Raw genomic sequence first — 25,210 nt, 5'->3', positions numbered from 1 at the left:
TGGCATAAGGGGTAAAATCACCATCTAGAGTGCTGCCATCCCATATAAGCACTGGTTCCAGTCCACTTCTGATCCAGTTCCCTGCGAAATGTGCCTGGGAAAGCAGTGGAGGCTGGCCCAAGTCCTTGGGCCCCTGCACTCACATGAGAGACCCGGAAGAAGCTCCTGGCTCTGAAATGGTCCAGATCTGGCCATGATAGCCATCTGAGGAGTGAACCAGCGGATGGAAGCTCTCTCTCTAATTCTGCTTTCCAAATAAATAAATAAATCTTAAGAAAAAAAAAAAAAGAAAGAAAGAAAACAAGCAAGCAAGCAAGCAAAGCAGCTGGCTGTACTTGAAATTCAAAGGGAGTGGAACATAGGGAAGTAGTATAAGGCTCCAAGGTGCTAGATTTAGCAAAATTTATTGAGGGTTTAGCATGTGCCAGACATAGGACTGTGAGTTTGAGTCTTTCAGACAACCCTTCTGAGATAAAGTTGCTTATCGTCACTGCATAGCTCAGCAAATATACAAGTAAATGACTCCAGCTCACTCAGGAAGTGGTGCAGCTGGGATTCTGCTCCAAAGGCCATGTTCTTTACCACGACACAACACTATCACACTGACAAATGTCCCAGGAAACACTTGGAGCAACTGCTCAGATGTGAAACACAACAGGAAGAACATGAGAGAACAATCTGTGAAGACAGACGCTAGAGAATCCTGTGTCTCCCTGCCTTCCGGGGCTCACTGCAAATCCATCAATGTTTGCATGAATACAGGAATTGAGAAGTCTGACTCTTACCAAGACCCAACAAATCCATGACAGGTGCCGTGGATTTCGGGGAGCTTTTCCGAGGTAGCTGTGGATCTTCTTTTTTCTGTGGCTAGAGTGAAAAAACATTGCAGAAAGAAATAATCAGGTGTTTGTGAAACCTCTGCCTGCTGCCCTGTAAAGCCACAGGTGTCCTTGGGGTGGAGATGTTGTTACCCAAGCACAGTCACTAAAGAAACAGAACTAGGAACGTCTCAGATGAAAGGGTCAGTCGGGAGACCAGAGTGCCCAAAACCTCCAAAAAGAAACAACACCGTCTGGGCCTGCCTGGCTTTCTGAAGACCAAGACAGCCACAGATCAGAAGACCCAACAGAAGCAGCGGGAAAAATCAAGAACAAAATGTGGCTTTCTGATGGCATGAGAGTCAAGACCCAACAAATCTCCCTACTTTAACACCCAAAGGAAATCAGGTTAGATTATGGAAGTTATGGAAGTCACTCTGTCCACTACTCCAGTGATTGTGTCTGCAGACAATGTGATTTAAAAGGGATGACAAAAGACTCTTCCTTCAGCAGCAGTAAAATGTCACCTTCTCCTGAGCCTGCAAGTTATTAGAGTACCCGCCACTACACTAGGTACTGTGGGGGAAGGAAAGTGTCTGTTTCATCATGACAAAATCACAAAGCCAGACCACAAGATGGGATTCTTTAACATGGATGAATGAGTACTGGGTTTAACTGCAATGGGAAACTGAAGCACAGAAGGTCTGACAAGAGAAGGACTCCTGTGAGGTAGTCTGTGCTCAGAAACTGTCATACAGCCTTGGCATTCTGGCCTGGAATGTGCCTCTAACTTAGAAGGGACAGATGTAGTGCCCAAGCTCCCATCTGGCTCCAAAAAGAAGTGTTACAGAGCAAATTAGGCAGCAACAATGGGGAAAAAAAAGCAGGGAAAACCAACAGGCAATGCAATAGTGCAACACTGTAACCACCTGCCCCCACAAGACTAGAAATCCCCTCTCCTCCCCCATCCCTATATAAACATACCCAACATCCTCACCACAATGCATATATTTCCCACTTACCATTTTCACTTTCTCGAAAACAACAGGCTCCATTTTTTTCTCTGGGACTGATTCACTCCCTCTTTTCCATTTGTCATCTTTTTCTTTCTAGAATGGTTTCACAAGACAAAGAACGCAAATCCCCTCATGACTAGGAATTCCAGACGTCCACAAAGGACACCAGAAATCCTTAATGAGTCTGATGCAGGCATATTAGAAGCAGCAATATGTCTTCTTGGAAAGCCCAAGAGTTGTCCTCTTTCGTATTAGCCTCATAGTTACACATCCTAGGAAGGTCAAAAGCTCCTGCCCTCCTGGTCTCGCCAACCCACTCATGACCCTTGAAATTTGCACCCTAATCTACAGAAAATAAAACCTTCACCAGTTTACTGGCAGTTTTTTCCTCCAAAATTTAATTTGCTCATGTTTTGAGAGGTCCCCTCCCATCTTGGGATACTGGGATTATAAAGTTCTTGGCCACATTTTAGCATCAAATAGACATCTAAAGCAAAATAGTATCAAAAAGCAAATTTAACAGAGGCACATAAAACTACAATATGTATATATATACATATATATATACACATATGCAAAATTATTCAGTTTTTCTAGTGGTTAAAAATGCATGGACGGGGGGTGGGGCAGCGTGGTGGCCTAGCGGCTAAAGTCCTCACCTTCAATGCGCAGGGATCCTATATGGGAACCGGTTCTAATCCTGGTGGCTCCACTTCCCATCCAGCTCCCTGTTTATGGCCTGGGAAAGCAGTCGAGGATGGCCCAAAGCCTTGGGATCCTGCACCCGTGTGAGAGACCCAGAAGAGCTCCTGGCTCCCGGCTTTGGATTGGCGCAGCACTGGCCATTGTGGTCACTTGAGGAGTGAACCATCAGACAGAAGATCTTCCTCTCTGTCTCTCCTCTCTGTATAGCTGATTTTGCAATACAAATAAATAAATCTTTTTTTAAAAAAATCGCATGGGAGGGGGCACTGGGACTGCGGGGTAGTGGCTTAAGTCCTTGCCTGTGATGCCAGTATCCCATATGGGTACCAGTTTAAATCCCAGCTGTCCCACTTCTAATCCAGCTCCCTGCTAATGCAATTTGGGAAAGCAAGAGAGGATGGGCCAAATCCCTGAACTCCTGTATCCACTTGAGAGACCTGGATGAGGCTTTGGCCTGGCTCAGCCACTGCCATTCTGTTCATTTGAGGAGGGAACCACTGGATATGTGATGGATCTCTGTCTCTTTCTCTAATTCTGCCTTTCAAGTAAAACTGAATTTTTGGAGAAGAGAAAGATTTTAATGATATGTCTGGTTGATAGGAATGAAACAAAATTAACACTCTCATATAATGCAAAAAAAGACAGAGTAAAATGGTACAAATTCTGGAAAGCACATTGGTAAAAGTACAAAGTAACAAATACTGAAGTTCTTTGATGTGGATAATATCATACCTTTCAATATATAGCTTCCAAAATATTGGCAGCTATATGCCAAGAAGTTGACTCCAGAATTACTTATGCTAAAAAAAAAAATATGTAACAACTTTTATGCCACAAAAGGGGCATGGTAAAATAAACTGATCCAGCTGCTTGCTCACTGAATGATGACTGGACAATTAGAACTTATGATCATCAAGGTGCACTTTCAGCTCCATGATTCAAATGCTGCTTAGGATACTGGCATGCCACAGCAGAGCCTGGGTTCCATTCCTGGCTCCAGCTGTGATTCTAGCTCCTGATTCCAGCTTCCTGCTAATGCAGACCCCAGGAGGCAGTGGTGACAGCTTAAGGAATCAGTTTCTTGCTTCCTACAATGGGAGACCTAGATTGAGTTTCCAACTCCTAGATTTGGCTCCATCAGCTATTGTGGGCAATGAGGAATAAATCAGTAGATGGGAGCTCTCTCTGGTCTGTACTCTCTGCAGCTCTCTCAAAGTTCAAAAGAAAAGAAAAAAATTTTTTTCAACATTTTTTTAAAGATTTATTATTATTATTATTATTATTTATTGGAAAGGCGGATATACAGAGAGGAGAGACAGAGAGGAAGATCTTCCGTCCAATGATTCACTCCCCAAGTGAGCGCAACGACCGATGATATGCCGATCCGAAGCCAGGAGCTTCTTCTGGGTCTCCCACGCGGGTGCAGGGTCCCAAAGCCTTGGACCGTCCTCAACTGCTCTCCCGGGCCACAAGCAGGGAGCTGGAAGGGAAGTGGGGCTGCAGGGATAGAACTGGCGCCCATATGGGATCCCGGGCGTGCAAGGCGAGGACCTTAACCACTGCGCCACCGCGCCGGGCCCAAGAAAAAAATTTTTTTTAAATTATGAAGACCTATATAAACATAAACCTATGTGGCATGTTAAAGGCAATGAAAACAGGAGACATTTTACACAACTATATTATGAGTCCTAGAAGTAGCTATAAAGGAAAAAGAAGGAACACTTCAAGATAATAATCATTAGTAAACATGAAAAGAGATTGCATGAATTTATCAAATTTTGAATTTATCAGTCAAATTCTTGCATTTTCTATAAAATCATTTTACAACCATCACAATGTAGTTATGTTTTTGTTACACAGAGAACAGCAATTAAACAGAACACTTTATTTCTTAAACTTAAAACTGCTTCACTTAAAAAACTGCTCTAATAAACAAAGCTGGTTTACTTTCATTTGATATCAAATGTCTTCACTTATTATTTATTTAGTTAGTTTGAGAGCAAGAGAGATGGAGAAACAGAAAGGCAGATTTTGCATTCGCTAAGTCACTCCCCAAATGTCTGCAACAGCTGGGCCTGAGCCAGACTGAAGTCAGTTACCTAGAACCCCATTTGTGTGGCAGGAACCCAAAGACCTGGGCCATCATCTGCTGGCAGGAAACTGGATGTGAAGAGGAGTAGCTGAAAGTTGAACTGGCACTCCAATACGGAATGCATGGCTCCTAAGGGATCATCAGTTCACCTCTCTCTCTCTCACACACACACACACACACACACACACACACAGAGTTCCTATCTACCTCTAGAGCTGTCACTTAACCCATATATATGCTGGTTTGAGCCCCAGCTGCTCTTCTTCTAATCCAGCTCCCTAGTAATGCACCCGAGAAAGCAGCAGATGATGGCTCAACTGCTTGAACCCCTGAGGGAGACAAGATACAGTTCTGGGCTGCAGGGTTTCAGCAAGGGCTGTCATGGGGAATGAACATCTATTTCTCTCTCTGTCTCTCCCTCTCTCTATAATTCTTTCAAATAAATAAAATAAGTCTTAAAGAAAAAACAAAGGTCTAAACAGTCCTAATTTTGGGATCTCCTTCATTTTGTTCCAGAAACCATGTATTTCCTCCCAGACGTGACACACAGTACTTCAGATTCTGACCATGTGTACGATGGAACTGAGCAATCCTACTGGCAGTCAGTCCCCCAGCATACAGGCCATCAGTAAGTAATGCTGGAAATACACACTGATGAGAATGAAGACAACGCTGGCTTGCTTATTGATAGAAAAAATGTGTATGGGTGTCTGTATGTGTGTGCATGTTTGTATTATTATTCCATTTGATTAACAATAACTAGTGTGCCCATGTGAATAAACAACATGGCACTGGAATGACTCACATCTTCAGATCAAGCCAAAAAATTGACTGATGATCTTCCCCATCCATCTCTGTGACAAAAATCTATTCTGTGTTCTCTGATGGTCTTTTTCTAAAAGTGCAGTTCGTATGTCTGTATGCATGTGTGTATGTATTTGAGAGGCAGAGGCACAAACTCAGACACATAAAACAGAGAGCTTCCACTTGCTGATTCACTCCCCCTAAACCCACAATAGCTGGGGATTATCTGGGGCCAAAGCCAGGAACCAGGAACTCCAGTTCTCCCCCGTGGGTAGGAACCTAATCACTTGAACAATCATGTGCCTCTCCCAGAGTGTACACTAATAGGATGCTGGCATCAGGAGCTGAAGCCAGGAACTGAACACTCAGATATTGGATGTGGATATTCTACTTGGTATCTTAATTGCTAGGGTAAAACCCATACTCTCACAGTCTTGACACAAAAACTGGCTTTTTCCTTGGCATTTTAAAAAGTGGCCTGGAGTATTTTGGTAGCAGTTCTTCTAAATTTTCTATGGTATAAGTAATAAATATTTTAGTTACTATGAAAAAATCTTGAAAGATTTACAACCAACCCTAAAGGCATTGATATCCAGACTTCGGTCCATGTATTTCTTCTTTTCGTATTTATCTCGGATAAATCCCTCGACAGCTCTGCCAAAAGCTTATTAAGGATGAATCAAATAAGCCTCTTCAAAAAAAAAAGTACAAAAACCTAATTTATATTCATTCCATGGAGCATTACTCTTTCTGCCTGCCTGGTTTCCCCACTTGGTGCCTGTCTCTGATCAAAACCAAGATGGCTCCTTCAAGGTTACTGCAGGGAATTACTTCCTATGATTTCCATTTAGAGTGATGGTAGCAAGTGGGGTTAATCTTTATAGATAGCAGAGGTGTGTACAGTTGTTCTAGAATTCAGGGGAAACAGGCAATGATCTATTTGAAAACCCTTAGGTCAAAAAGGCTCAAAAAAAGATACCTAAGTTCCCCTTAAGAAGATCAACTCTTGAGCCCATTGCCAGATTCTGATCATGGCTCTCCTGCAGGGCCTCAGAGCTATATGTATCAGTTTTGCTTTTTCACTAGAAAAGCAAACTCTAGCAAGAAGATCTACACACTACATGTTGAAAAGCACAAGACTAGTAGGGGTTTTGTTTTTGTCTATTAGGTGAAGGCAAATAGGAAAAAAAAAGTTACTGATCAACTGGTTATCAACAGTTCCTTGTTTCACACAGGACACTAAAAGGTAATAAAAATGAACAGCAGTTTTGCTGACTTCAAGCCTTCAACAAGGCATATGTAAACAAATCCTTTTAAATCAAACAACAGTTTCAGAGATCCAAAAACTAGCGGAGTTTCACTTTAAAGAAAGATTCACAGTGAAATCATGGCATCTTGATTCCTGAGTGAGTCTTCCCTGCAATTACACAGCATATACAACATTAGCAAGTATACATGTGCTTTTCATATGTCTCAGCTGCAGGTGAGAGGAAAAGCAAAAACTTTGACTAATCAACAGAGACAGCCCAGTTAAGTCACAGGCCTTGAAGCTTGTCTGACTCCAAATACTAAACACCACTCTGCCTTTTGGGTTGTTCCAGAAAAGATACGGGTCTATCTGTGGTCGCCGAAATGTCTCAGGAAGGTAGGCTTCGTAAAGTCGGTTGGCCTTTCCATTCCCCATCTCTTGCATGCACTGCAATCAAAGAGAATATAGAAACACAGAATGTCACATCAGGAAATAAATGAAAAACGTCTCACCCAATTCCACCAGTGTACAACTAAAAAAAAAAAAAAAAAACAGACCTAGAGAATGGAAGAACCAAAATTTGAATTTATGCATTCTTATTTCCAGTCTATGATTCTTTCTACTCTGCTGGGAACTCACATTTTCCCCAATAGTTGTCTTTTATCCCCATCCATGGATTCCTTTCATCGAAAGATTTATTTGCCAACACACAACTTAAGTCAGTAATAATTCAGGATCTTATTTGAATGTCCAACATTTATAGCTACCAAACTAAATGTCTACCTGACAGACAATAATCAGTGTTCTAAGTTTATACTACTAATTAACTTATTCCATGCTATTATCAATAAACGTATGTTTCCAACTAGGCTTTTGAAATTAGATCCCTTAACAATTATGAGAAATAAATCCCTTAAGCTTTTTAAAACTTGAAATTCCCAAAACCTCTATGGCATATCATTTCCTTCATAAAACAAAACTGTAACTGGAAAATGTACGTCTTCCTTTTAGACTTAATGAATTTACAGTCTCCAGTAACTTCTAAAGTAATTTCTAATTAAATATATTTCCCAATTTTATCGTCAATTTTAGTAAATGTTTGAGACCTCCATTCTTCCTCACAAAAAAGATAAAAATTTTTTTGAAAACATCTCAATGTAGGTCAAAAATAAATAACAAGGAAGCTATACCAAGATACAGAACTTAAGCTAGACAGATTCACTTAAGTGTCTTAAATCCAGCCCACCTTGCTAATAGCAAGCGAGACTTATATATGCTTCTTAATCATATTATCCCAACTCTGATTTGAAAGCTAATTTTTTGAATATATAAAACTCAATCTTTCTATCTCTTCTTCTCCATAAAATCTGCCTTTCCAATAAAAATAAATCTTCCAAAAAAAAAATGGGTCAGTACAATGGCTCAATTGGCTAATAATCTTTTGCCTACAAGCACTGGCATCCCATAAAGGTGCCAGTTCATGTTCTGGCTGTTCCACGTTACATCCAGCTCCCTGCTTGTGGCCGGAGAAAGCAGTGAAGAATGGCCCAAAGCCTTGGGACCCTGCTCCCATGTGGGAGACCCAGAAGAGGCTCCTGGTTCTTGGTTTCAGTTTGCTTCAGCTCAAGCCATTGAGGCTATTTTGGTGGGTGAACCAGCAGATGAGAGGATCTTTCTGGCTGTCTCTCCTTCTCTCCCTAAAATCTGCCTTTCCAATGAAAATAAAATAAATCTTTAAAACTACAAACATTAGATCTGCAAAAGCCAAGGGTACTACGAAATAGCCCTTAAGATTCCTCTTACTTTCACCTTGGACACATGGGGTCCTAGACCACAGATGATTTGTGGGTTTTTTTGTTTTGTTTTTTGTTTTTTAAAGCTCTGGAACTCTTATTTGTTTTATTTATTTATTTATTTATTTATTTATTTATTTATTTATTTATTTTTATTGGAAAGACACAGAGGAAGATCTTCTGTCCGATGATTCACTCCCTAAGCAGCCGCAACAGCTGGATCTGAGCCAATCTGAAGCCAGGAGCCTCTTCCAGGCCTCCCACGCGGGTGCAGGGTCCCAAAGCTTTGGGCCGTCCACGACTGCCTTCCCGGGCTACAGGCGGGGAGCTGGATGGGAAGCAGGGCTGCTGGGATTAGAACCGGCGCCCATATGGGATCCCAGGAGTGCAAGGCGAGGACCTTAACCACTACACCATCGCGCTGGGTCCATGATTTGTGTTTCGAAGCAGATAAAATACAGATACAATATCTTGTGTCTTAAATAGAAAGGTTAAAATGTTTCTCTCTTAAGATATGAGAATTTAATGTAAGAACTAAACTTTCCTTCACCTTCTCTTTTGTGCCTCGTTTGACTGAAGTTTCCTCAGAACTATTTTTACAAGATTACATGGGAGTGGCTGACTTTCTTGGACTGCAGAAGTACCTGAATCTGTTCTTGAGTCCATTGGTCGAGGTTAACTGACTTTACCCTGGATATGTGCACCCCCAGGTTCCTGTGGATCCCAGCACACCGAATGCAGATGAACACACCGATGTTCCAGGAGGCCCATCGTGGCCCTGGGAAGCAGAGGGACAGGGTAAAAACAAACACAAGTTACAATGACATTCAAGGTCCAAGCAGTGATCGCTAGTTTGACATTTCTACTAGAACTGAAGTGAAAGAAGGCTGACATAGTCATTTTTTAATTAACTCTGTTCATTGCTCCACGGATTGAGGTTTCTTTTTTTGCTATTGTTATTTTAATTTTTTCGAGATTAAATTTTTTAAATTTTTTGTGTAAGGATAACCACTACCTAATTCCAGAACATTTTAATCACTCCAAACGAAATCCAAAACCCATTTTCAGATATTTTCCATTCCCTCCAAATCCCTTCCTTTCAACCACTGACAACCACAAATCTATTTTCCATCTCTATGGATTTTCCAATTCTGGACATTTTAGTGGAAGTATATAATATGCGTGCTTAGAACAGTTTTTTACAGTTACCGGTGAGTGTTGAAACACAGATGTTGGAAACTATATCACATATAAAGAAAACTCCTAAATTTATGTCACATCTAGCACTTTATATGGACAGTCCTCACCCAAGAGACCCTGCAATGATGTTGGGGCCTGGATTTAGTTTTCCTACTAGGAAAAAAGATACAGATGGGGACGCCAGCTTGAGACTTGACCTGAAATTAAAAACTTTGTTTATCCTCACTTCCCCGCTAGACTTATAAAATATGCATCCACATTGACTTAATAGGATCCTTTAAACTTGGGCTGATGTCCTTACTTTACTCAACTGTAGAATTATCTAGATTCAAGGTTGCCAATAATAATAATTGTTATAAAAATAAAGATACCTATTGCAACAAAGGAAACATCTCAGGAATTTTAATGAAGAATCTTTACAGATTTTCTGCTCTCTGCCAACTTGGCTCACTCTCATAATCATGCTGGAAAACTATCAAATTCTGCTTCATAACTGTTGTCTAGGAAAAGAGTGACTTACTTTCACATGACACCTGCTAAAGACTGACTAAGACACCAGAAACACTTCCTCCTCCAACACGCCATGAGGCAGAAATTTACCACACAAAGCAAGCATGACATCAGAACTGGAGGTTGTAAAAAAGTGGTGAGAGGACACCAATTGATTTTCTGCAGCAATAAACCACATCCACATTCGAAACAACAAAAAGGGCACAAGACTTCAGTTCTGTGGGACACAGGCAATTATTTTGTTAGTCCACAGGCTATGAAGAGGCCTTAATGAAAGAATGCTTGAATTACATGCCCCCCCCAATCATTCCCAGTAGTTTGAATTTACAAGTATTATAAATAAAACAGTATTTTTGACGATATTGTTCATTTACTATAGCAATTACGACATACACAGGGCTCACATCCTCCTTATCACCACCAGATGGTGTTCTCTGCCTGAAATGCTATCCCAATATCTTACTGCTATTATCTTGATAGCCTTGGATTTATCTCTTGAAAAGATCTTCAGTACCTTCAAATGCCCAGTTGGACTTGCATCACTGGTCTGCTATATAGCTGATAAACACACAAATGATTCACATACTTGTTTTTGTGTAGTGCAGTGTTACAGTTTTCATAAAGAAACTTTGATAAGATCTGAATAGCCAACTGAATTTGAACTGTGATAATGCAACAAGGTGGAGGAATCCACCATGGGGAGGTGGTTTGGGGAGAGGGGGAATCCCAGTGCCTACAAAACTGTGTCACATAATGCAATGTAATCAATAAAAAAGAAAAAAAAAGATCTGAGTAGCTCAAGATTAAAAGTAAATCCGAAGTTAATATTTCATGTTTCTTACCATTTTTTTTTTTTTGCTCTAGGTTGTAGAGTTTACGACTCATGATAAGATACTTAAAATGTATTTGCTTGCTAACAAAATCAAATCAAACCCCCTTAAAAGCTGGCTGTAGAGGCAGGTGTTTAGCCCCTGGCTTGGGGTGCTGCAGCCCAGGTCAGAGTGCCTGCGATCCTTTCCAAGAGGCACTGGCTTTGCTGCCAAGTCCAGTTTCCTGCTCATAGTCACCGCAGGAGTCTACACTTGAGGGTTCAAGTGCCTGGTTCCCACTACCCATACAGGAAACCTGGCTTGGGCTCCAGCTCCCAGCTTCAACATGGCCCAACCAAAATATTACAAGTATTTTGGGAGTGAACCAGCAGATGGAAGGTATCTCTCTCTCTCTCTTTCTCTCTCTGATTTTCAGATAATGAAAACAAACTAATCTCTAAAAAATTTAGCTTGAAAAGTTATCTTGTTTGCTTCCTGGCAGTTCCTATGAAGAAGGCAATTCTCAATCATTTAAACCACTGTCAAGACTTGGTCCCCAGGTCTTGCTTTGAAGAATTCAAGACCAAGACCAGACGCTCTGAGGACACCGATAAGGTCCACCATAGAAACTCAGGCAACCACATGTTCATGAGAAGTCAGGGGAGAGCCTCCTCTGGTCCCCATCTGCCACCACTGTCCCCCACCTGCCATCCTTCCTGCAAAACACATTTTCATAATAAAACAGTGGCTGCTCTATCCCAGAGACTCATCGAGTTCTGAACTACTAGGTTCACCAATGACTGTAGGTGCCACAAGTTACTTATACAGCTGAAAATGTTATTTGGAGAAATGTCATGGTTACTAAAAGAACAATCTGCAGCCAGCAGAATTCTATTTGAACTCAGTTCCATCAATGACCACCTATATGAAACATACACACTCCCTAAGCCTCTCACCTGTAACACCCACCTCACGGTGGCTAGCACATGAAGGGATGGTAATAAGAGAACTGTAAGGGAGAACAAAGTTCACAACGAGGTTTCTGGCATCATTTCCCATTCAGCTTCACTGACAAGGGACTGCTAACCCATTCACTCACATATCAACCCTGCAGAGCACCACAGAATGCATCTGTTCGAACAGGAATATGACTTGTCCAAAAATGTCGGAACCAAGACTCACTGAATGTCAGAAAGAAAAAAATCTGGGGAACTGCATTACAGCACAGTAAGTAAAACCATTGCCTGCAGTGCTGGCATCCCATACAGGTGCAGGCATGTGCCCCTGCTATTTCAGTTTAATCCAACTCCCTGCCAGTGTGCCTAGGGTAAAACAAACAAACAAACAAAAAAAACCTGCCATCCAGGTGGGAGACCTGGATAAAGCTCTTGGTTCCTGGCTTTGGTTTGGCCAAGTTCCAGCTGTTGAGGCAATTTGGGGAGTGATCTCTGACTCTCCCTCTCTAATTCTGCCCTTTAAAAAAATAAATTAATCTTTTCTAAGGAAGAAAGAAATTTAATCCTGGAGCCAATATTCTGGTTTTTTTTTTTTTAAAGTTTTATTTTACATACTTGAGTATACAATGTAAAATGGAAGGATGGTATATAGTTACTGTAGTGAAATGGACCCAATTTCAGCCTTCTAGAATATATCATTTTTTCCAAGCAGCTTCCTTTATCTATCTCAAAATATTCTTGGAAAATGCACTATCTAAACCCGCACTGGGGTCTTCTCTGCTATACGCATTCCCACCCTGCCACTATGCCTAAACATCTCCACCCTACACACAGAAAGAAGGCCTGGGGCCATAAGGCTGGATGGTGTTGCTTGAATTTCATGGCATCTGGAATTGCTGTCATAGGGCCAGGGTACTTAAATCCATCATACTTGCAAAGAGAAGCCAACTGCTCAACAGACATTAATCATGGCCAATCACCCAACAGGCCCCCAAACCCTGTTCAATTTACTGTGGAAACTGAGGAGAAAATTTTAAAGATGCAATTTTGAAACTGAAAATGGAAAGAGATGTTGAGAGGCAATATTCCAAACAATTACAAAAACAAAAAAGATTATTAACCGATACATACTGGTAGTGATTGGGCCAACACAAAAATGAGGTTGCGGGCCCAGCACAGTAGCCTAGCAGTTATGGTCCTTGCCTTGAATGTGCCAGGATCCCATATGGCCGCCGGTTCTAATCCTGGCAGTCCCGCTTCCCATCCAGCTCCTGCTTGTGGCCTGGGAAAGCAGCAGAGGACGGCTCAAAGCCTTGGGGTCCTGCACCCACATGGGAGACCGGAGGAGTCTCCTGGCCTCAGATTGGCTTAGGTCCAACTGTTGCAGTCCCTTGGGGAGTGAACCATGGGATGGAAGATCTTCCTCTGTGTCTCTCCTCTCTGTACATCCGCCTTTCCAATAAAAATAAATAAAAAAAGAAATGAGGTTGCAGCTGAATGAATATATTCAAGAGGAGACTAAGAGTGAGCTCAGGTAGTACTAAACAATATTAAAATTAATGTGTAACCACTATGCACAATGAAATTAATGAGCATTTTAAAAAACATATAGATTTTACTGATCAGACAAAAAAATCTACTGTAATAAGTTAATGGTGTTGAATAGGCACATGGGTTTGACATCTCTCTAGGGCTTATGTCTGCATTTGCAAAACGGAAGGCATATAAGCAATAGTCAATGATGTGCAACTTTTGAATAGGTTCTGTGTAACTAATTTCTCCTGCTGCACATTTCTCTTGCTACTAAAATGGCGCCCTAGAGCTGCCACGATTAGAAGAGTTCTGGCCTTAAGAATTCAGCAAAAGGGAGAACCAGAGCTACAGCTACTATTATAATAATCACAGCTCACTGATCTCTCAACAATGGAGTTCCAAACACATAGGGGGAAAATTACTAAACTGATGGCTTTAGACTTGTTAACATCATGGAACTACTGAAAAATTCAACAGCCAGGGTAAGTTAAAAAAAAAAAAAGCCTTGGAAATGTTTAGACCTGCTAACTTGTTGAGTGCCTATGTGTCAAGCATTCTGTCCTTTAAGTACTGGGCGTACGTACTAAAGCAGAGACAACAAAGATGAGCTTTCTCAATTCAAAATGTCACCAACTAACAGCTAAATGGTCTTCAGACTCCCACTAGAGCAATATTTCCTAAATATAAATCTGTACAGATCTCTGAATAGAAACCTTCCAGATACTCTCACATGAGAGATGAAAATGTAGATTGGTTCTAATTGTCTGATTCGCATGCATATTCCAACTGGAGCTCTCAAATCTCTCGCTGCAAACTCTGCTCATCCTCCATTCTTTTCCAAGTCAGTCAATTACACTTCTGTCCATTCAACCATATGAGATGAAAACTTATGCATCAACTTGAAACCTTTCTCTCCCTTAACCCTCACATCACAAATACCAAAATACTTGTCAGATCAGTATCTCTTCTCTCCAAGTCTATCTCTCTAGTCTATGGTCACTTGATCTTTTGCACCAGTGTAACAACATACTAATGTCTCTTTACCTCTACATTCTCCATCCCCAGAGTCCAACCCAAAACCATACTCCAAAAAACAAAACAAACAAACAAAAAGCAGCAGCAAAGGCCACCTTGTCACTTGAAACCTTCCTCAGGAAGACATGTCTCTATTACTGCCGGACTTCACAGGCCCTCAGATGTCTGGCCCATTCCTTCTCTGGCCCCAGCCTTCTTTCACTTCCCCAAGGCACCAACAAGTTCCCTCCTTAGGGTTGCTGTCCTTTGTGCATGCTACTCCCTCTGCCAAAAGTTCTGTTCCCAAACCACTATCCATCCCCTACTTGCCACAAGGGTCTCAGCTGAAATATTTCTTCCTCAAAACAGTGTTTCCTTAGTCTTCCCCAGCACACCAGCCCCCATCCAAAATCATATTATAATCTCTTCTACTCTCTTTTTCTATTGCTTTATTATTTACATTGTATTATGGAAAATTCCAAACACACAAAAGCAGCTTAACTCCTAGCCGATATATATTTTTAAAGATTTATTTATTTTTATTACAAAGTCAGATATACAGAGAGGAGGAGAGATAGAGAGGAGGATCTTCCATCCGATGATTCACTCTCTAAATGAGCGCAATGGCCAGTGCTGTGCCGATCTGAAGCCAGGAGCCAAGAACCTCCTCCAGGTTTCCCACACAGGTGCAGGGTCCCAAAGCTTTGGACTGTCCTCAATTGCCTTCCCAGGCCACAAGCAGGGAGCTGGATGGGAAGTGGAGCTACTGGGATTAGAACCGGCGGCCATATGGGATCCTGAGCGCGTTCAAGACGAGGACTTTAGCAGCTAGGCCACGCCACTGGGCCCTCCTAGCCAATACTGTTTCTGCTATATACCCCTAGACGCTTTCCGTCCCACCCAAATCTTGGAACATCAGAGCATTTCATCCATATATACGTTAGTTTGTGTCTCTAAAAGATAAGAATGTTTCTAAAAATTTATTTAGAGGCAGAAGCGGGCCCTCGTATGGTGGTTCATTACCCAAACACCTGCCATGGCCCTAGACCAGGTACTGGAGCCAGGAGCTAGGAACCCAATCCAGGGCTCCAACATGGGTGGCAGGGCCTCAGCTACTTGCGGTATCATCTATTTCCTCCCAAGGTGAACATCTTCAGGCTGGGTTGGATACAGGTGAAGCCGGGCTAGGCCATAGCAGAGGTTGGCACATGTAAAACAGGGCTAGGGGTGGGCCTGGTGGGGGTTAACAGGGGTTGCTCTGTCTAGGCCACAGTACCTGCTAGTATGCTTGAGGACTGGGTGTATGGTGGTGTGGCTTCTGGGCCACAGTATCTATTGGTTCCTGGGAGATATGGAACTGGAGCAGAACAGACCAGGAAGCTGCATTTACCTGTATGTACATTGGCTGGTACAGGTGACAGACTTTACACTGGCTGATGCACACAAGAGTCAAATGAGGTCACCCCAGCTAAGATTTCTTGGGGGACTCTCCAATTGGGCCATTGAACTAGGACCTCAACCAAAGGGAAAAATCACAACTTTTATGATCCAAACTTGGAGTGAATGTATCAGAACTAGGCCTCTTCAGGTGCTGATGTCTGCACAGTGGATAGCATGCTCAGATGCAATTGGAGGACATGAGAGCCAGCTTACGTAGGCCAGCAGGGAGCATCAAATCCCTATTCGGAGAACAGAAAGTACAACAGGTTGGACAATTCTCTTGACCAAGCTTTGCAGCATGTTCCTGGGTCTGTAAATGCACTATGGTAGTCTTTGTCAACCAATAGACCTTGGAAAGATTTTCTCAACCTTGGTGCAACAAAACCAACAACTTCTCAGAACTATCGAAACAATTCAAGTAACACCTTCGGAACAGTCTTCCCCACATCAAGGTTTGTAAGGTGGCCATTCCCTGGTTTGCTAATGTAGTTCAACAGCAAGGAGCAGCCTCCCCTTGTAGACACAAGAGGAAAAAGAAAACGCTGAAACACTTGTCCCACCTCCATACCTGACGCTCACCACCCTAATCAGAGGCCCACACAGGCGTGCATGCCTCTCAATTATGTAAACAATACCTAACATTTAAAAATAATTTTTAAACTATTTTAGTGACACAACATTAGACTTGTGGTAATCCCTGTCAAATTTTTAGGGTACAACACAGTTCCTCCCATACAACGGGGAAGCAAATCTAAAATTAAAAATTAAAAGAAAATAAATTCTTTGATTTCTGTATCTAAGAATTCATCAGAAAAAATATCACATTAAGTACACAATGAAACACATAAAGATTGCTCATTACCGTGTACTTATAAAAATTAGAAATAAAATGGATTACATAAGGCAATCATGCCTAATCGTGCAACAACAAAAAAATAACCTTGTAGCTAACTTGATATACAAATATCTCCATGATATAACAGTTGTTTAAATCTAGCATTAATAGGGTAGTTAAAAATGTAAATAAGTATATATGCATGCACAGAAAAATGGTCTGGAAAAATATATGTAAAATATTCAACACTATTATCTCTAGATAATGGGTTTGTGGAATATTTATTACTTGTATACTTTACTCATTTTTAATACATTTTTAAAAACCATTCATGTTCTTTTAAAGATCTACTTGTTGATTTACTTATTTATTTGAAAGGCAGCACAACAGAGAAAGAGAGAGAGAAATCTCTTTTATTGGTGACTGTAACAGTCAGTTCTAGGCTAGGCTGAAACCAGATGCCAGGAACTCCATTCAGGTCTCCCACATGAAAGACAGAAACCCAAGTAACTAGACCTTGTGCTACTCTCCAGCCGCCTAAGCAAGAAACTGGATTGGAAGCAGAGCAGCTCACGGTTGTGGGATAAACTGAAACTCCTTACCATGACAGCTGCTGCCTATTAAGAGCCTGAGCTTTAGGGCTGGCATTGTAGCACAGTAAGCAAAGCTGCTTGCTGGTGGTAACACCAGCATCCCAAGTGGCCACTGCTTCAAACACAAGCAGCTCCACATCTGAGAGACCCAGACGAAGCTCCCAGCTCCTGGCTTCTGGCTTCAGTCTGGCCTGGCTCTGGCTGTTGCAGTCATTTAGGCAGTGAACCAGCAGATGGATCTTTCAATCTCTCTCTAACTCTGCATTTAAAATAAATAAAACAAATCTTTCAAAGCAATTCTGAAACATGGCACACACTCACACCTCTTTGTTTACACCATTTTTTCCCTACCTGGCATGGCATTCTCCCTCATTCTCCCTCACTGTCTGCTTGAAAAAAACCCTCAAGTTCCCGTCTAATTTTCTATCTTCTTCTTCGCCTCTTGGCCTTTTGGCTAAGATCAAATGTAATGTTCTATCTTCTGTGAGGCCCTCAGAGGGTGTGGGGGGAAGTCTGGCTCATGAGGTTCCCCAAATCATTTGTTCTGGCCCTGCTAAGACAACCTCAGGAAGAAGTTGAGATTCAACAAATCTGTGGCAGGGCCAATTTGGTAATTTTATATGACCCACAATGATGTTATAACAGAAACAATGTTCCTAACCCCCACTTTAATAAGTCAACCTTTTTGGGCCCAGCAGTGTGGCCTAGCAGCTAAAGTCCTCGCCTTGAACATGCTCCGGATCCCATATGGGCACCAGTTCTAATCCCGGCAGCTCCATTTCCCATCCAGCTCCCTGCTTGTGGCCTGGGAAGGCAGTCGAGGACGGCCCAAGGTCTTGGGACCCTGCACCCATGTGAGATACCTGGAAGATGTTCCTGGATCCTGGCTTCAGATCGGCATAGCATCGGCCGTTGTGCTCACTTGAGGAGTGAATCATCGGATTGAAGATCTTCTTCTCTGTCTCTTCTCCTCTCTGTATATCTGACTTTCCAATAAATAAATAAATCTTTAAAAAAAAAATAAGTCAACCTTTTCTATGGCTGAGTCCACCACATGTTTTGTCCCTTTACAACTAAATATCTTATTAAAGCTAGTTATTTACAGGTCTCTCCTGCCCCAATTAGACTGAGCACTGGAAAGCCAGGATCGTGTCTCTTCATCACCGATTCTAAACACTTAGTACAATACTAGAAAACAGAAGACTTTACACAATAAATATTTGTCAAATGAATTAATCAACAAACAACATAAAAGTACATCATTTTTTCCTATTTCACAAAATGAAGGGTGGCATTTTCAAATACTTTAAAGGCTAAGCAATCACAGGGTAACTGATTTCAGTGAGGCTGCAAAAGTAATACTAGCACCACTGTGTCAATGATTTTAGCACACATTCAGGAATAATTTCCTAACCAGGAAGGCTGTGTAAAAACCAATGCAGCATCTCTAGAAATGGTAAAATCCCCTAAGTGCTGGTGTTCCTGCTGAGGCTTGGGAAATCAAGTCAGGGAGATGGCAGGGAAATGATTGCCATGGAGTCAGTTGGGCAATCAATGAACCTCAAGATCCTTTTGACTACTTAAACAATTTGTGCATAATTTTTGGTCCCTTCCAGGTTTAACATTCAATGATTCAGAAAATGCAAAGCTAGATCATTAATTTATAAAGGTGTTATGTTTTGATGAGCTGAAAATGGTGAATCAAATTTAGTTCACAAATCTTGGGATCGGCTTTGAAATCTGGTTTAAAAGGGATATGCTGGGTTAGGGCCAACAACAATGGCTGCCCGTACAGGTGTTAGTTCAAGTCCCAGCTGCTCCACTTCCCACCCAGCTCCCTATTTGTGACCTGGAAGAATAACAGAGGATGGCCCAAAGTCTTGGACCCGGTACCTACGGGGGAGACCCGGAAGAAGTTCCTGGCTCCTGGCTTCAGATTGGCTCATCTCCAGCTGCTGCAGCCATTTGGGGAGTAAACCAGCAGATGGAAGATCTTTCTGTCTCTCCTTCTCTCCATAAATCTGCCTTTCCAATAAAATCAAATCAATCTTTTAAAAAGTAATAAATCTAATGTTATATCTCTTAATTCTCTGATTTACTACCAAGAAAACAGGGGTGAGGGGAGGAGCAGTACACAGACACACTAGTATGATCTTGAATAAATTACATGCAAGTACTGACAGGAAAGTTTACCAGTGCATTTTATTTACACAAAAGAGAATTCATTCAGTTCCCTGTTCCAAAATAAACAGTAACTTTGAACTTCTGCAAATACAAACCTTTTAAGGAACCATGAGTCCAAACCAAGAGCTTACTCAATCAGTCTCCGCTCTCAGCTTGCTCTGCAAGAAAAGTATCTTTGCATCCAGGCCATCTGGCAAGAACGGTGCTTCCGTTTGTTGAAAACAGACACCAGCCATATTCACACACTTGAAAAAAGAGAAGTTAAGCTCCTGAGATGTTTGAGACAATGTGAATTGAAATACTTCTGAGATTGATTTAGGAAACAAAAGTAAACACTATGCTAGAAATTGAAAATTAGGAAACTGGAGGTGAAGGGATCAGTATGGTGACATGCAGGGTTAAGCTGCTTCCAACAGTGCTGATTACAGATAGAGGTCTAGCGATTCCAACAGAAGACAGTAGCTGACTCGATCCAGCAGACCAATGACAGAAGAGATGGCTGTTAGATTGTTAGGAGAGCAGTGGAGATGGAGATGAGGAGAAGTAACATTATCTTCCCACCAGGTAACCAGAAAACGGTTAGTGAGATATAATGCTGCCGTGTATTCACTGGTGAAATGATTAGTCAATCGATGTCTAAACTTACGCAGCAGTTGCCCTAAGAAAGTCTGTAACACTAGGAAATGAACAGGAAGGCAGACCCAGGCCCAGTGGAAGAGAAGAAGGGAACTTTTTTCCCTCCACCTTTCTCAAGTTGTTAATGTTTACACACCATGGGACAGCCTAGATTTCACTCAGCCCTGGGCAAGGAGGCAGGGTGCAAAATTTAACATAGCTGAAAAAGGACCTAGAGAAAGGAATAAAAACTTAAAGTAATACAATAACCAAAAGTCAAAAGACAAAACAGGGCATGTATCTACAGCTGGAGGCCGCTTCTTTTATCAGCTCCTTCTGGCTAGCTATTTCCTTTAAATTTTGTGAAAACTAATACTTGTTAGAGCTACTCCAAGAACATGCTCACATATACAGCTCTTAGAACTTACTTAACCTTGGTAATTTTTTTCAAAGATTTATTTGTTTTCAATGGAAAGTCAGATATAGAGAGCAGAGACAGAGAGGAAGATCTTCCATTCACTGGTTCACTCCCCAAGTGACTGCAATGGCCGAGGCTGAGCTTATCCGAAGCTCCCAGGCCACAAGCAGGGACCTGGATGGGAAGAGGGGCCTCCAGAACACCAACTGGTGCCCATATGGGATCCTGGCCCAAGCAAGGCAAGGACTTTAGCCGCTAGGTTATCACACCAGGCCCAGTTCTTGGTACTTACATGCCCCCCGCCCCTGCTACCCACAAAGCTGAAGATATGGGTTATCTAAACAGGGCCACAAATTCACGTATGACTTCAAATAATTCAACTCTGAGAGTCAATTCCTTACCTAGATTAGAGTATCTTTGGAATCTACCTCTTCCGAATGATAGTAACTACACCTCTAAAATTAATTAAATTACGGTGGAGGGACTGAAAAGAAGGCAATTGACTTTCAGTAAATTTAGCTCCATGCCAATCTTATTTCCCGGGTTTCTTATTAGTATGTAGGGCTTCATGGTAGGTTAGGCGGTGACTTTCTCTCTGTCCCAGCAGTGGACAGTACCAAAGATGATGTTTCTGACACTGAAGAACAGCTCAATCAACCATCCCATGACATTGTTATCCAACCACATCTCTCAAAATATATTCAGAGGGAAAGAACAGAGCACTCATTTGGAAATTTATTACTTGTGAAAAGGCGCTCTGCCAAGGGATGTTCTGAAGATATCATTGCCTCATTCCAAGTCATGTAACTGGACCCCCACCTTTAAGTGAGCTTCTACGTATGGCTTAAATTTTTCTATGATTGGGCCTTTCTAGTCTTATTACTTTTTCTCTCTCTCTTTTTTTAAATACTTATTTATTTGTATTGGAAAAACAGATCAGATTTATGGAGAGGACAGAAAGATCTTCCATCTTCTGGTTCACTCCCTAAATAGCCGCAACGGCAGGAGGTGAGCCAATCCGAAGGCAGGAGCCAGGAACTTCTCCTGAGTTTCCCACGTGGTACAGGGTCCCAAGGCTTTGGAACATCCTCCTCTGCTTTCCCAGGCCACAAGCAGAAAGTGGAGCAGCAAGGACACAAACCAGCAGGCATTTGAGATGCCAGTACTTGCAGGGAAGCATTAGTAATCAAGCCATTGCTCTGAGCCCTCTTCTCTCCTTTCTATATACCAACAATGACATCATTTCACCCTTAAAACTGTATGCACAGGGCCTGATGCAGTGGCCCAGCAGTTAAAGTCCTCACCTTGAATGCACCAGGATCCCATCTGGGTGCTGGTTCTAATCCCGGCAGCTCCACTTCCCATCCAGCTCCTTGCTTGTGGCATGGGAAAGCAGTCGAGGATGGCCGAAAGCCTTGGGACTCTGCACCCACATGGAAGACCTGGAAGAAGTTCCTGGCTCCTGGTTTTGGATCAGCACAGCACTGGCCGTTGTGGTTGCTTAGGGAGTAAATCATCGGATGGAAGATCTTCCTCTCTGTCTCTCCTCCTCTCTGTATATCTGACTTTCCAATAAAAATAAAATAAATCTTTAAAAAAAAAAACATATGCACAGATGCTAGTTGCCATTTCTCTCGCATAGAGAAACCTACCTTCAGACCCTCAGAGGCCTTCTCCTGGGCTGGAGGAGGGACCTGGGTTTGGTAAGTTCCTGATTCCAACCACAAGGACTCCGACTGCCACAACAATCCAGATAGCAAAATATTACAGTAGACACCAATGGTATTATAATTTCTATTTGTTATTATAACTTAATAAAAACCCATTTTAAAATATCTTACCAGAGTCGTTATCTGAGGCAGTGGTTAAAATACTACTTGGGATACCAACCTGCTATTTCAAAGTGCTGGGTACAAGTACCAGCTCAACTACCAATCGCAGCTTCACGCTAATATGTACCATGAGAGACTGTGGTGATGGCTGAAGTACTTGAGGTAAACCCTCCACCAACATGAAAAGCCTGGAAGAAGTTCCAGGATCCTTGTTTCAGCCTGGCCAGGCCCACCCACTGCAGACATTGGGGAGTGAACCAGTCAACGAAAAATCAATCTCTCCCTTGCCCCACCTCCTTGAAACTCTGCTTAACAAATAAAGAAATAAATCTTGTTTTTAAATTTTTTTAAACTTGAAAGGCAGATATATAGAGTGAGAAGGAGAGACAGAGACAAAGATCTTCCATTCTTTGGTTCACTCCCCAGATGGCTGCAACAGCAGAGCTGAGCTGGACCAAAGCTGAGAGCCAGGAGCCTCTTCTGGGTTATCCATGTGGATTCAGGGTCCCAAGGCTTTGGGCCATCCTCCACTCCTTTCCCAGGCCATACGCAGAGAGCTGGTTGGGAAGTAGAGCAGTTGGGACACAAACTGATGCCTATATGAGATGCTAGCATCATAAGGTGGAGAATTAGCCTGCTGAGTCATGGTACTGGTCTCAGAAATTAATCTTATAAAGCAAAAAAGGACCAAGCCTTTTGGGGTTTCCTTGGGTGATTCTGGTATGTGCTGCTATGACTGATTTTGTAATGAAGAGCTGACATATTTCAAGGGGGAAAAGAAAAGAACTAACCAGGATATTTTCTAAGTTGAAGAGTCTCATAAAGTCAGTGACAGGAGACTGATGACATAAGCCAATGACGCCCTTACAACGCATTCAGTAAAGGATAGTCCTCTGACATTACAGATGCCATGCATGGCAAAACTTAATGGAGATGTAGGCAGGTCTACCTCTTCATTTGAGGACAGAGTGGACTTTATTAAAAACAAAAAATAAGAACAGGACCCGGCACGGTGGCCTGGTGGCTAAAGTCCACGCCTTGAATGCGCCAGGATCCCATGTAGGTGCCGGTTCTAGTCCTGGCGGTTCCACACGTCCCATCCAGTTCCCTGCTTGTGGCCTGGGAAGGCAGTCAAGGACGGCCCAAAGCCTTGGAACCCTGTACCTGTGTGGGAGGCTCGGAATAAGGCTCCTGTTTCCTGGCTTCAAATTGGCTCAGCTCAGGCCGTTGTGGTCACTGGGGAGTGAACCATCAGATGGAAGATCTTCCTCTCTGTCTCTCCTCCTCTCTCTATATATATATCTGACTTTGCAATGCAAATAAATAAAATTAAAAAAAAAAGAAAAAGAACAAAAGTGAATCCCCTAAATGCCCATTTCACAGAGTATAACAATGATGACTCACCTTCAGTGCTATTTATGATCACTCAAAGACACATCCCTCCAATCCCTACTGATGAACACCCAAAACATAGAACTACATTCCCCAAAAAGCCACAGGATGGAAGCAGAGTGTGGGAATTAAAGAAAAGAACAACAACAACAACATATTAGAAACTGCAATATGGGTTGTACATATGCCGACAACCAGGTGAACATCCATGCCCAACTGGGCTGCCAATGACAAGTGCTTTCCTTAGAGCTGATTATATGGATGATGGCATCTTGAATGAGGCACACATTGGGCACAGCAGTTAAGATCCTGCTTGAGGTGCCCACAACCTATACCAGAGGACCTGAGTGCAAGTTTGATCCAGCTTCCTGATAATACAGATCCAGAGAGGCAGCAAGTAAGAACTTGAGTTCTTGGCACCACGTGCCAATGCGGCCACTTGGAGAGTGAACCAATAGATGGAAGATCTTCGTCTCTTCTTCTCTCTGTAAATCTGCCTTTCCAATATAAATAAGTACATCTTTTTTTAAAGAATTCAACTTGAAGAATAGTCATACTATTCTTAATTTTAGTGTTGCCTCAAAAAGGCTTGAAGAATGTCTTAGACTTTTGTGATCATATTGAAATCTCTTGCAAATAGCTTACCGGGACTATGTCCTGTATTCCCAATATCTTTCTGTGACAATGTTGCTTGCCTTCTGCACTAAGCCCTTTCCTACTTATTCCGACTCCTATAGCACTGTGCTACCTCGCCCATAGCACCTGCTCCCTAGGATTGTTCTCTTTGCCGGATTTTATTTTTGTGAGCTCCTTTGGGTAACTAAACTGCCTAATTCAGTATACTTTTCAAACACCTACTGAGTAATTTTTTCTCTTACAAGGATTTAAGTTGTGGGCCTGGCATGGTTGTCTGGAAGCTAAAGCCCTCACCTTGAGCGTACCAGGGTCCCATATGGGTGCTGATTCTAATCCTGGCAGCCCTGCTTCCCATCCAGCTCTCTGCTTGTGGCATGGGAAAGCAGTCGAGGATGGCCCAAAGCCTTGGGACCCTGGACCTGAGTGGAGACCTGGAAGAAGTTCCTGCCTCCTGGCTCCTAGCTTCGGATTGGCTCCACTCTGGCCGTTGTGGTCACTTGAGGAGTGAATAATCGGACGGAAAATCTTCCTCTCTGTCTCTCCTCCTCTGTGTGTATCTGACTTTGCAATAAAAATAAATACATTAAGAAAAAGGATTTAAGTTATTACTGCTGTTAGTGCTGTTTTCACAGAGACATAACTCTGTTGGTCTACTCTCCCAAATGCTCACAACACTCAGGACAGGCCAGGTCAAAGCCAGGAGCCTGAAGTCTAGGTCTTCCACATCGGTAGTTGGGGTTTAATTACTTGAGTCATCACCTGCTGC

General features: G+C 42.3%; 1 protein-coding gene across 1 annotated transcript in view; it reads right to left on the bottom strand.

The window, feature by feature from the left end:
* SMAP2 (small ArfGAP2) overlaps positions 1 to 25,210 on the bottom strand; it is a 54,943-nt gene that overhangs the window by 10,199 nt on the left and 19,534 nt on the right. Inside the window, exons 2-6 of the mRNA XM_040974296.1 lie at positions 9,122 to 9,255; positions 7,046 to 7,131; positions 6,011 to 6,089; positions 1,841 to 1,927; positions 786 to 867 (exon numbers count right to left, since the gene is read on the bottom strand). Coding sequence (XP_040830230.1) covers positions 786 to 867; positions 1,841 to 1,927; positions 6,011 to 6,089; positions 7,046 to 7,131; positions 9,122 to 9,255 — 468 coding nt within the window. The remainder of the gene's footprint in view (positions 1 to 785; positions 868 to 1,840; positions 1,928 to 6,010; positions 6,090 to 7,045; positions 7,132 to 9,121; positions 9,256 to 25,210) is intronic.

The sequence above is a fragment of the Ochotona curzoniae genome, unplaced genomic scaffold, assembly GCF_017591425.1.
Source record: "Ochotona curzoniae isolate NIBS_2020 unplaced genomic scaffold, NIBS_Ocur_1.0 contig_2404, whole genome shotgun sequence".
NCBI classification, from domain to species: Eukaryota; Metazoa; Chordata; class Mammalia; order Lagomorpha; family Ochotonidae; genus Ochotona; species Ochotona curzoniae.
Note: the sequence above shows the minus strand (reverse complement) of the source record. Positions and strands in the feature narration are given on the sequence as shown.